Here is a 13143-nt window from a genome sequence, read left to right as displayed (position 1 = left end):
ACTGTGTCCTCTATTCTGTACCATTGGTCCACCTGCCTGTTTTGGTACCAGTACCATGCTGTTTTTGTTACTATTGCTCTGTAGTATAGTTTGAAATCTGGTATCACTATACCGCCTGATTCACACTTCCTGCTTAGCATTGTTTTTGCTATTCTGGGTCTTTTGTTTTTCCATATGAATTTCATGATTGCTTTATCTATTTCTACAAGAAATGCCGTTGGGATTTTGATTGGCATTGCATTAAACCTATAGAGAACTTTGGGTAATATCACCATTTTGATGATATTAGTTCTTCCTATCCATGAACAGGGTATATTTTTCCATTTTCTAAGGTCTTCTTCTATTTCTCTCTTTAGGGTTCTGTAGTTTTCATTGTATAAATCTTTCACCTCTTTGGTTAGGTTGATTCCCAAGTATTTTATTTTTTTGAGGATATTGTGAATGAGGTGGTTGTCCTCATTTCCATTTCAGAAGATTTGTCGCTGATATACAGGAATGCCTTTGATTTATGCGTGTTGATTTTATATCCTGCCACTTTGCTGAATTCAATTATAAGTCTAGTAATTTCTTTGTAGACCCTTTTGGGTCTGTTAGATATAGTATCATATCATCTGCAAATAGTGATAATTTAAGTTCTTCTTTTCCTATTTTTACTGCCTTTAATTTCTTTTGTCTGTCTAATTGCTCTGGCTAGTATTTCGAGAACTAAATTGAATAGAAGTGGTGAGAGAGGGCATCCCTGTCTTGTTCCAGATTTTAGAGGGAATGCCTTCAGTTTTTCTCCATTCAGAATGATGCTATCCTGAGGCTTAGCATATATAGCTTTTACAATGTTGAGGTAAGTTCCTGTTATCACTAGTTTTTCTTGTGTTTTGAACATAAAGGGATGTTGTACTTTGTCGAATGCTTTTTCTGAATCTATTGAGATGATCATGTGGTTCTTATCGTTAAGGCTATTGATGTGGTGAATAACATTTATTGATTTCCATATATTGAACCAGCCTTGCATCCCCGGGATGAATCCTACTTGATCATGGTGCACAATTTTTTTTATATGGTTTGGTATTCGATTCACCAGGATTTTATTGAGGATTTTTGCATCTAAGTTCATTAGAGATATTGGTCTGTAGTTTTCTTTCTTTGAAGTGTCTTTGTCTGGTTTCGGGATCAGGGTAATGTTGGCCTCATAGAATGAATTTGGAAGAGCTCCTTCTTTTTCTATTTCTTGAAATAACTTGAAAAGTATTGATATTAATTCTTCTTTGAAGGTTTTGTAAAACTCCACTGTATATCCATCCAGTCCAGGGCTTTTCTTGGTTGGTAGTCTTTTGATGGCTTCTTCTATGTCCTCCTTTGTTATTGATCTGTTTAAATTATGTGTATCTTCCTGACTCAATCTGGGCAAATCGTATGACTTAAGAAATTTATCGATATCTTCACTGTCTTCTATTTTATTGGAATATAGGGCTTCAAAATAATTTCTAATTATCTTCTGTATTTCTGTAGTGTTCCATTGTGATATTGCCTTTTTTATCCCGTATGTTAGTAATTTGAGTTCTCTCTCTTCTTCTCTTCATTAGCATGGCTAAGGGTCTGTCGATCTTATTTATTTTTTCAAAGAACCAACTTTTAGTTTTATCAATTTTTTCAACTTTTTTTTGTTTCAATTTCCTTGATTTCCACTCTGATTTTAATTATTTCTTGCCTTCTACTACATTTGCTGTTGTTTTCCTCTTCCTTTTCTACGGTTTTGAGATGAAGTGTGAGCTCATTTATTTGTTGTTTTTTTCTTTTTTTGAGGAATGAACTCCAGGCAATGAATTTCCCTCTTAAAACTGCTTTCATTGTGTCCCATAGATTCCGATATGTTGTGTCTGTATTTTCATTTATCTCTAAGAATTATTTGATTTCCTCCTTTATGTCTTCTGTAACCCATTGATCATTCCGTACCATATTGTTCATTTTCCAGGTGATGCAGGATTTTTCCTTCCTTCTTTTATCATTGATTTCCAGTTTCATTCCATTATGATGAGATAAAATGCATGGTATTATCTCCACACTTTATATTTACTAAGAGTTGCCCTATGGCATAATATATGGTCTATCTTTGAGAAGGATCCATGTGCTGCTGAGAAGAACGTGTATCCACTTGATAATGGTTGTTATATTGTATATATGTCGGTTAAGTCTAGGTTATTGATTATGTTATTGAGTTCTATAGTTTCTTTATTCAGCTTTTGACTGGAGGATCTGTCCAATGGAGAGAGCAGTGTGTTGAAGTCACCCATAATTATTGTGTTGTGATCTATTTAACTCTTGAACTTGAGGAGAGTTTGTTTTATGAACATTGCAGCACCATTGTTTGGTGCATACATATTGATAATTGTTATGTGTTGTTGGTGGATGGTTCCTTTTAACAGTATATAGTGGCCTTCTTTATCCCTTTTGATTAACTTAGGTTTGAAGTTGATTTTATTTGATATGAGTATGGCCACTCCTGCTTGCTTCCAAGGACCATGTGAGTGGTATGATTTTTCCCAACCTTTCACCTTCAGCCTGTGTATGTTTTTTCCTATCATATGAGTCTCCTGAAGGCAACAATTTGTTGGATCTGTTTTTTTTTAATCCAGGTTACTAGCCTATGTCTCTTGATTGGTGAATTTAAGCCATTAACGTTTAAGGTTACCATTGATATATGGTTTGTACTTCCAGTCATGCTTATTTATTTATTTATTTATTCATTTTAATATGGCTAGTTTTTCCTTTTTGATTATTTTTTTTCTTCCCTTTACTTAGTTACCTCCCACTGTTAGTTTTGGGTGCTGTTTTTCAGTTCCTCTTCTTGTTGTGTTTTGCTCAAAATGCCTTGCAGTGCTGGTTTTCAGGCTGCAAATTCTTTTAACTTTTGTTTATCATGAAATATTTTAATTTCATTGTCAAATCTGAAGCTTAATTTTTCTGGATACAGTATTCTTGGTTGGAATCCATTATTTTTCAGCGTTCGAAATACGTTGTTCCAGGATCTTCTCGCTTTCAACGTCTGTGATGAAAAATCATCCGTTAACCTAATTGGTTTACCCCTGAATGTAATCTGCCTCCTTTCTCTCGTAGCTTTTAATATTCTCTCCTTGTTCTGTATGTTGGATATCTTCATAATTATGTGTCTTGGAGTCGGTCTATTACGGTTTTGTATGTTTGGGGTCCTATAGGCTCCATGATTTGGCAATCCATTCCATCTTTCATATCTGGGAAGTTTTCTTATATTATTTCATTCAATAGATTGTTAATTCCTTTGGTTTGAACCTCTATACCTTCTTCTATCCCAATGACTCTCAAGTTTGGTTTTTTTTTATGACATCCCATATCTCTTGGATGGTTTGCTCGTGATTTCTTAGCATCCTTTCTGTGTTGACTATATTTTTTTCAAGTTGATAAACTGTCTTCATTGTCTGATGTTCTGACTTCTATTTGATCTAGTCTATTTGTAATATTCTCGTTTGAGTTTTTAATTTGGTTTATGGTTTCCTGCATTTCTAGGATTACTGTTTGATTTTTTTAAAAAAATCTCTATCTCCTGGTAGAGCTCATTCTTTTCCATTTGAATTTGCTTATGTAATTCATTTTCAAAGTATTCTTTCATTGTTTGGACTTGCTGTCTAATGTCTTCTCTAAGATTCTGTTCCATCTGTGTTAGGTATGCCTTGAGTTCTTTCTCTGTCCATTTTTCTGATGCCTCTAGATTCTCCTGTGAATTTAAGTTGTCCTGCATTTTTTGTAATCCTTTTTTCCCTTGTTTTTTCATGGTGCTCACATTGCTTTCCAACTCTGTTTGACTGCTGTGTTTCTGTTTTCTCCTTTAAATTTGGTTTGGTTTTTGTAGTTCCAATATCTCTCCTTTGTGTTGGGAGACAATGTTTAGAGATGTTGAATTTAATTGTGATTTAAGGTAAATTCATTAGTTTCATTAAAGGCCTACAGATTTTGATGGCATATAGAGAATTGAGGTTTGAACTTAAGATTTTATGTTAAGGTTGGGCGATTTGATGGTACAGAGGTTAGTATATGTTATCTTCTTTGGGGGGTGGCTCAAATGCAGGCGGATATTAACAAGAGATTAGACAGGAGTACTTGGGGGTAGTTAAGGGCTTAGGCAGACTATAGACTGATTCTTAGTATTAATCTATTTGCATTTAGTAAATTATATGTAATTTGGGTGGTCATGCTTAAGAGGAAAGATGGGGAAAATTTAAGGAAACAAACCAAGAAAGAGAGAGGGAGAGAAGAAAGAAAGAGAAAAGAATAGAAAAGAAAAAGAAATGATAAAAAAAATAAAATGCAGTAAAATAAAAATTACAATTAAAAATAATTTTAAAAAAATTAAAATTAAAAAAATTATAAAAAAGAAAAAAAAAAGGGCACTGTTAAGCTTCTATTTTCTTCACTTCCAGTAGGTGGTGCTGTGCCTTCCAGGCCAAGATTTTGCCCTCCGGCTGTAGGAAACAATCCGTGTGAGGCCACTCCCTCCCCCTCCCCTGTGTCTCTCAAAACCTGTTAGCTCAGGTTTATTCCTGGTCTCTAGTCTCCTCGCTTCTCCTGCCAGCCAGGCTTTCCCCATTGTGATACCTCTGGGTAGATCAAGCTACACTCTGGGCCTGCAGTTTCCTGGATGTGGAGCCTGGCTATTGGGAACCTGCCTCTATTGTTTTGATTCCTTCTGATAGCCACTCCTCCAAGAGCTGGTGAGACAGGTTTCGTTTTCGCTGCTTGTGGGAGGGAGGAGTTGGATGTCAGGTGCCTTTACCTTTCCCCACGCCTCTATTCACGCTCACTCTGTTAGTCACGCCCCCCGAAAGCCAGGGAGAGATTTTATGTGATTTCCCCGCTGTATGGGAGATGGGCTAAATGACACACACCTGTTCTATTGCTGAACTTGTTGCAATCTGTCGGAAACTGGTGATGGTTACGTGAGCTCTCCAAGATGGTGGCCGCTGGCTTCCTCGGTGGGCTGTCAGGTGTGGAGAACAGAACTGGACCGCTTCCTTCCCCTTCTCAAACCCAGAACTCAGCCTGGAGCACAGTGAGGGCACAGCCGGCAGGACCCCACAGAATCTGCAGCACCGTTCCTCTGCGTTGCTGGCACACCCTCTCGTCACGCCTCAGTCTCCAGAGGCGGAGCGGGCCTCCGATCAATCAGCCTGAATCTCCAGGTGCATGGTTCACTCATGATTGAGCCCCAGTAACCGATCCTCGGGTGATGGAAATCCTTCCTCTAGGTTTCGGTGCACCCCAATTTTGCTGGAAATTCCTAACAAGATAGCTTTTGGCCGTTCTAACTCGTTATTCACCTGAGCAGTGACGCGGTACACGGGGGTGATGCACTCTATTCGCCGCCATCTTCCGAAACCAGGAGTCCCTGCTCATTATTAATATTCTTCTTCATGTGTTTTTATGGCAGACTGAGGAAAAAATTGCAGATGTTTTCAGTTTATGTTAAATTATATTTCTTTGTAAGTGACCTTGTGCCAAACCGGAGTTAAATGAAAATTACGTGTAAAATTTATGATACCTTAATTTAGAGTTAACATTTCAGTATAAACTATTTCCCAAAACTAGCTCCCCCACTTGTGTATATAGACTCCACCATTTCTCCCCTCATCTTCCCTCTGCCTGCACCTTTCTTATTTGTGCACAGTTGCCCACCAGGTAAGTGCCACACCTTTTGGTCCAAATTATTAAGAGAAAAATTCCTGATGACATGGTAAAGCCTAGATTTGAATTCTCTTGTCCTAATTATCTATGAAGAAGGAGAGGAATAATATAATACTATTGCATATAGGACTGCCACCTTCAGGAGGACAACTTAAGGATGTTGAAAGGGTCTTCCACATCTCTGCCACATATCTAATACAAACAATTTTGGAAAAATCATTACTAGAAATGTTCTCAGAATATAAAGTAGGCAGCTGAGAGCGGGCATCTACATGTCCAGTCCAATTTCTGTGTTTAATGTATAAGCTGAAAAACAAGCACAAGAGAGATTTTATAAACAACAAAAACAAAAACCTCAAAAAAGTAACTATCAATAAATAACTGTCTTGAATGTTCTTAACTAGACAGAGAATATAATTTAATTGTTTATCATTCACATGCCTTAAGTAGCAGGAGCTAATAGAATTTGAATTTAAACTTCTATGTGAAAGATTTATTACCCTTTCAGATTTGCAATTGCATTTTAGAATTGCAATGCTAAATATTAATATTTTACTTTAAATCTGAATATACTTTAATTAGACTATATAATGTGTAAAAGTGCTTTCTTTTTCAAATTTGTATAACAGAAGACAGATATAAAGTTATATTGCTATTGATGTTATTTGAATAATGCTAAATTATTATAAAACTAGGAATACAAAGTGAAGTTTTCTATGGAAATCATGTATCATTTCCTTGGAATGGAAAGAAATGCAGTTATCAGCATTAATACATGAGTAATAAACCTGGATGGTTTCCTCAGCCTCAGTTAAATACACACACACACACACACACACACACACATAATATATATATAAAATGTAAAATATGTATAAAATATCTGGTAGTAAATGACCCACTGGTTTTTTGCTTCACTTCCTTATCAATTAGGCTCCATTTCATATCTTGCTGTTTACAATATATTTAAAATATCTTCTAATGTAACCTCATTTGAAAATATTTTTATATATTCTAATTTATAAAAAGCTGAATGAATTATAAGTTATATCATTTTGGAACTGTTTTTGAAATTTTCCAAATTCAGTCAGTAAATTACAAGAGGTAAGATGGTGACACAAAACCAGGGCTAACTGTGCTAAGAGTTTAAAGACATGGACAGGACTCTGATGTATTTAAATTCTCTATGTCCTTTTAAATAGGATATAGAAATGTAATTTAAAATGAATATCACTAGAAAAAGTAATTCTTATCTTCATGAGCTAAAAATGATGTGCTAAAAGATGTCAATATGTGTAACAATTGCTTTGGTTTACAGTACAAGGATGATTGGAACCATAACTCTGTACGCACAGTGCTCTATCACTGTCTGTGAGTGTTCCCTTTGTGACTTTTGATTTATATCAGGCAAGTTTACCAACAATACTCAAAAGTTTCCTGCTGTTCTCTACTATATAAAATATATGGTATCTATAGTAAAACAGAGATGCTCAGACAATCGATGAAGATGTCATATTAAAATTTCCTATATGTGATGAGATAATGAATTCAAAATGATAAATTTTAGTTTACTTCAGAATCTATGAGTAATTGAAATGTTGAAAGAAGTGTTACTATAATATATGAGTTAATAATTGCACATTTTATAAATAGAGACAATAGTTAGCACATTGTTTTATTTTAACTTTAATTTTTGTGTTACTGAGAAAAGAATAGAAGTGTCAAAAAAATCAATGTAGAAAAAAGAGAATAGCAATCACAGTTTATCATTTTTTTAATAAGTGAAAAATATTTGATACCAGAGATAAGAAGAGTGGGAGAAGAAATGTGTAATTGCAGTTCTGTGGGAATGGTACATAGGCCTGGTCTCCTCCAACAAGGGAGAGGGCTACACAGGGGACCCTGCTTTAACTAGGGGCTGCACAGCACATGGGTCCTATAGGTGGATATTCTATAAAGAAGACTGAGGATTCTGGAAGTTGAGACAGTTGAGCGTTCAGGAAATACTGAAAAAGATGGAATCAATGGGTTCCCAAGCCACCATCTATATTCTCTCATGGGATTCCTCATTGTTCATTAGCCCTAGGGATAGTAACAATATAGGTAAGAATGATTGCATTTCAGCTCAAAGAACAAAACATGATCTAATTATGAGAAAATATGGCAAACACCAAATTGAGATGTTCTTCAAAATAACTTATATCTACCTTTTAGAAATGTTAACATCAAGTACCACAAAGAAAGCCTGATACACACTCCGGAACAAAGGAGTCTAGAGAGAAAAGACTATTAAATGCAATGTCTGATGCTGGGTTACATTGTGAACAACAAATTACTATAAAGACATTATTGGTCAATAGGCAAAACTTAAATTAGGAATGTATTATTAAATCTGAATATTTAGTAATACAGTCCTAATAATAATACAGTGTATTATATATGCACATGTGTATGTGTATAATATATGTATAAACATACATGTGTATACACATATACATGTGTATATTATACATATAATTAACTATATAGTGTATAATTAACTATATGTATAGTTAATTATAATAGATGTACTATAGTTATCCAAGAGAATGCCCTTGTCCTTAGGGATGCATGCTGAAATATTTAGCTTTAAAACAACATGATGTTTACAGTTTACTATTAGATAGTATAGAGAGTACATAGAATAGGTGATGGGACAAAATATGAACTGGTGAGTAAACATGAAAACTACAGACATTTACTTTAGTATTCTTACAACTTTTCTGAAAGTTTGAAATTCTTAAAAAATAAATGAATAAAAAGTGGTCTGACATTCATGTTATGGCTCTAGTAGTGGCTAATCATATGGATTTTGTGTCTCTTTAATCTGCAAAATAAAATAATCTGCTACATTTGCTTTTCAGTCATTTGGCTAAGATCAAGTGTAGTATCTGTTCTTATGAGGAATAAATCTACTGGGTGCCATAGGAAATTATAATAATCAATAGGGTAATGAGATTAATAAAACACTATTTGCTTTTTCTAAGATTTGGCCAAGTATTTTATAGGTAAGAGAGGAATAATTTTTCAATTCATAACACTCTATCTTCTCTTGTATTTGCCAGTTGTAATACAGTTATGCTTCTTAAAAATTTAAAGCAATATTGAACACAAATGAAAACAAAGAAACATGTACATCATGTGCCTATAGTTCTACAGTTTCTTGTGGTAATTTTATGGCTATGATGGTATTATCCTTGAGAACCCTCCTATTTCTTGCATTTCATTTAAAAGTGAACAGAGTTCATCGTAGTCTGGATTCTGAAGCCCAGGAAGGTTCAATTTAGTCCAAATAACAACTTTAACTCTTCTCTGGGCACTAGTATTCTCCTATGTATTGGGAGTAAAATATAAACAATTTATTTTTCTAACTCAGTGACATCTCACCTATGCTTGCACTAAAACAGCAAAATTTGGTCAATTAATATATATATGTAATATGTTTTTCATATTTGGCTAAAACTTACCCAGAGTTACTATTACAAGTTTTATTATGACCTAGAACACATATGAGAATCACTTGCATCATTCCTGAATGATCACTGAAAAATTTGTAGGAAGAAGAATTTACTGTTCATCATGAAGTAGTCCACTTTCCTTTGATAACTATACTTCTCGAAAAAAAGTACTAAAAGTTACTAGTCCTTGAATAAACACTAAATTCACTGATATCTTCTTAACAAATGTTCCTTTTTACTTTGTAAAATGATTGACCTAACTAGGCGGTTTAATCCTTCATCCTAAAATTTTTCTCTTTTGGACCTTTATGAAAGTCTATTTTCTCTAACCTCTGATCTCCTCTAACCTCTGATCTCCTTTGATCCTATTTCTCTAATAGCAGGCCTCCAGGTTTCTTGTCTTGGCACTCTTCCCTTTGTTTCTTTTGGGATCATATCCAGTAAAGTCATCCCAAAATGACTTCAAAAAAGTCTTTATCTCCAGATTCATTTTTTCCTCTTAAACACTACATAGACAGTTGCTATTGCCTGCCATATATCACCCTCTCTATACATAGTCTGTATATAACACACAATCCATAGTGTGCCAGAGCCTCTCACTCCTGTGCCCGTCAAACTACATACATACCAGCTTCTCTTCACCTTTGTGAAATAGACTGACAAGAAAAGAGAATTACAGAAAGGGAGGCATTGTATCCTGAGAGGAGAAAATGAGCTTCATGTAGCAGAAATAGTGGGCACTACGTAACATGTGAGAGAAGTACTCTTTACAGAAACCTGGGCATGGGTATGAACAAATTGCTTTATAGGTAAAGAAAGTAGAGATGTAGAATGGAAGGAAAGAAAGAGAGAGAAAGACAGATAGACGACACACACACACACACACACACACACACACACACAGACAGAGACAGGCACAGAGACAGAGACAACACCAAGCAATCTTAAACTTTTACTTTGACAATAAACCAGGCAGGTATCATATTAATTTTTATTTACTCTTCGCTACAGTAAAAAGCTCTTCACGTGAAAGAACTGTCACTTGAAAAATCATGTTGAATCTATTGTGATAAATGTGTCTCTCAAGAACATTTGGGGGAAATGCATACTCATAACAAAGCCTGGCCTACAGTATCACAGAGCAGTATGCATTAATGTTTAAAAATTAGTCAAAGTCTCCAAAAACAGAAAGAGCTAAATCAAAATTAAAGTGTAAAACATGATTTTTAGCTTGACAGGCGACCCATACTGTTATTTCAAGAATATTGAGTAAAGTTACTAAAAATTAATTCTTCAAACTTGTAACATCTAATATTCTGTACTCTAGGTAATCTTACTTTTGTTCCATCATTATATATGGGATTATTCTTGAGATTGTATTTAAGTCAAAGCAAGATGGTCTTTGATTTACAAATGTAATTTAGTCTTCTGAGTAGTAACCTTGTTAAATATTGTCAGATTAATTGAAATTGATTTGTATTTACTAAACATAGTGAATACTAACATAATATTAGACCCTGAAGTATTTCACAGAGACTGTTAGTTCTGCATGGAGGGATTCATTATCTCAGGGGTCAGCATTCCTTTTTTAGTATTTTCTTCAAAATATATTATGAGAAATTGAGGAGAAATGACCTTCATTTCCTTTATGAGATTCTGTGATTTGGGAATATATGAGAGAATTTAGGATAGGTTTGGGGGAGGGTAATATTTATGTTTAATTTCCAATGCTACAAACAGCACATTTGCTTTTCCATCTGCTTAATTCCATTCCAGGTTTGCTGTTCTCTACTACTCATAGCATCATTGAGCTCCACATAATAGCTTTTATAGGAGACAAACATTACCAGGCAATTTGAAAAGCAGGTTGAAGATAAAGCCTGATTGCTCACGTGCCCTGGCCTGGTGACTTGGCTCACTTCTGAAGCTCACACCGAATGTGGTGAATGTGCCTCAGCTCTGTGAGGCTTAAAGAAACATTTCTCCTAATACAAAAATAAACCCACCACAGTCATTCATTCTGAGGAAATTTTACAGTTGTTGGTTAACCTGCTCCCTTATGCCCTGCAATATTCATTAGCAGATTTCTCTGTTTATGAGTGATATTATATGGAAATGGTTATGGGAAGCTAACAGATGTAACCACTGAAATAAATTAGAAAGAAAAGTTCTGTTTTTTACAGATGGCTCCATCAAATATGCTTTTTTCTCTCTTCCACTTTAACATTTAGTTTTCTTTCAACAGAAAACTTTTCTTTACGGACTACGGGAATGTCGCCAAAGTGGAGCGATGTGACATGGATGGGATGAACAGAACCAGGATAATTGATTCAAAGACAGAGCAGCCAGCTGCACTGGCACTAGACCTAGTCAACAAATTGGTTTACTGGGTAGATCTATACTTGGACTATGTGGGAGTAGTGGACTATCAAGGAAAAAATAGACATACCATTGTTCAAGGGAGACAAGTAAGTACCAGACTTCTATAAAATACAGCAAGGTTATGAAATGAATGGCATAATACTATGAAAAGGCCTGAAGTGTCCAATGTTGAAAATTTCATATAAAGTCAAACTATAAGAGGTCATAAAATTGTGGTGTATTTCCTGAATGGGACAGTGTTCTTTTCACAGTGCTATTGTGATATTTACCTGATACTGAAGTTGCTACTTACTCCTTGTCCCCTGAACTAAAAACAAACAAAAACAACAATAAAAATGCTGTACTAGGGAGAAAGAAAAGTAATGGAACAGGACAGATATTATGACCTACTTACTAAAAACTAATTTAAGTAGTTTAAGGAACTGAACTATCATCTGTCCCATGTGGCATTGAAGATATTTAACAAAAGCAAATGCTTACTCACCAGAATGTCCTTATTATTTTAATAGGTTTGATTAAATTTTGCCTTCTGACTCATTCAATACCTAATTAAATGATGATTCTGTGAAAATATCTGAGATCAAAATTTTTCTCACATCTTTAGTTTCTCTTGCTGAATTATAAGATTTTGTAAATAACACTCAGTGAACACCTATAGGAGATCTACAAGTACAAGTAGGCCTTATTCACTAGGGAACTTTTTTCAAATCTGGTTGGATCGAAATGAGTGCACCAATTTCATGTGAGCTTCTTAGATTTTGGAGCTGATACTTGTGAATTCCATTATTTTCGTTTGCAATGCAAGAGAGTTATATTGCTAAATATCCCTTTACTTTCCAAAAAAGTTTTAAAATGAAATCCCTTGTTTCCTTGACAGGTTAAAAAATGCATTAATCTGAGTGTTTACAAATAATAAAATGTTAAATGTTAATAAAATATTAAAAGTAAGTCCAGTTATTTCTCTCTCACCTTTAACCACCTTAAAAAGCTTGAATTATATTTGGGGGTGGTGACCTTTACAATGTCCTTTAGAGGAACTCATCATTAAGGTGACTATGATAGACCTGTTTAAAAATGTATTTGCCATTAAAAAATTAAACCTTAAATCAAAAAATAAGTATTTCAAATGACTTTCTGCATGATTGCTTTAATTTTTTTTAATGTCTGATGTTTTTAATTATCCTTTATTTCCCCATTTTATTACTTCTGTTTTTTTGGTTCCCTAAACATATGCTAAGTCTGCCACTAAGTAATTCAGTAAGGATATATTTTGTGAAGTATTTGAACTATTATTGGTGAAGTTTATCTACCAACTCATGTTCCTCCCGCTACTACAGGGGTATTTAGCAGAGTAGATAGCGTGTGCTTATTTATGGGAGACATCTTTCTGAAGGAAGGTGTAGAGATAGAGTTTGTATTATGTGGACATATCTTCCACCTTGACCAATGGTCTACTGAGTAGCTATGCTTTCTGCCTAGGATACCAATTGTCAGTTTTGCAGAGATCACTATGAGTATATCCCAAGCAGACGCCTAGGATGATGGCCTCACATTT

General features: G+C 34.7%; 1 protein-coding gene and 1 pseudogene across 1 annotated transcript in view; both read left to right on the top strand.

The window, feature by feature from the left end:
- Lrp1b (LDL receptor related protein 1B) overlaps positions 1 to 13143 on the top strand; it is a 1807788-nt gene that overhangs the window by 979479 nt on the left and 815166 nt on the right. Inside the window, exon 8 of the mRNA XM_015479144.2 lies at positions 11452 to 11674. Within this exon, the coding sequence (XP_015334630.1) occupies positions 11452 to 11674 (223 nt within the window). The remainder of the gene's footprint in view (positions 1 to 11451; positions 11675 to 13143) is intronic.
- Positions 8601 to 8723, top strand: LOC125619474 (annotated as a pseudogene).

Source organism: Marmota marmota, unplaced genomic scaffold, assembly GCF_001458135.2.
Source record: "Marmota marmota marmota unplaced genomic scaffold, marMar, whole genome shotgun sequence".
NCBI lineage: Eukaryota > Metazoa > Chordata > Mammalia > Rodentia > Sciuridae > Marmota > Marmota marmota.
Note: the sequence above shows the minus strand (reverse complement) of the source record. Positions and strands in the feature narration are given on the sequence as shown.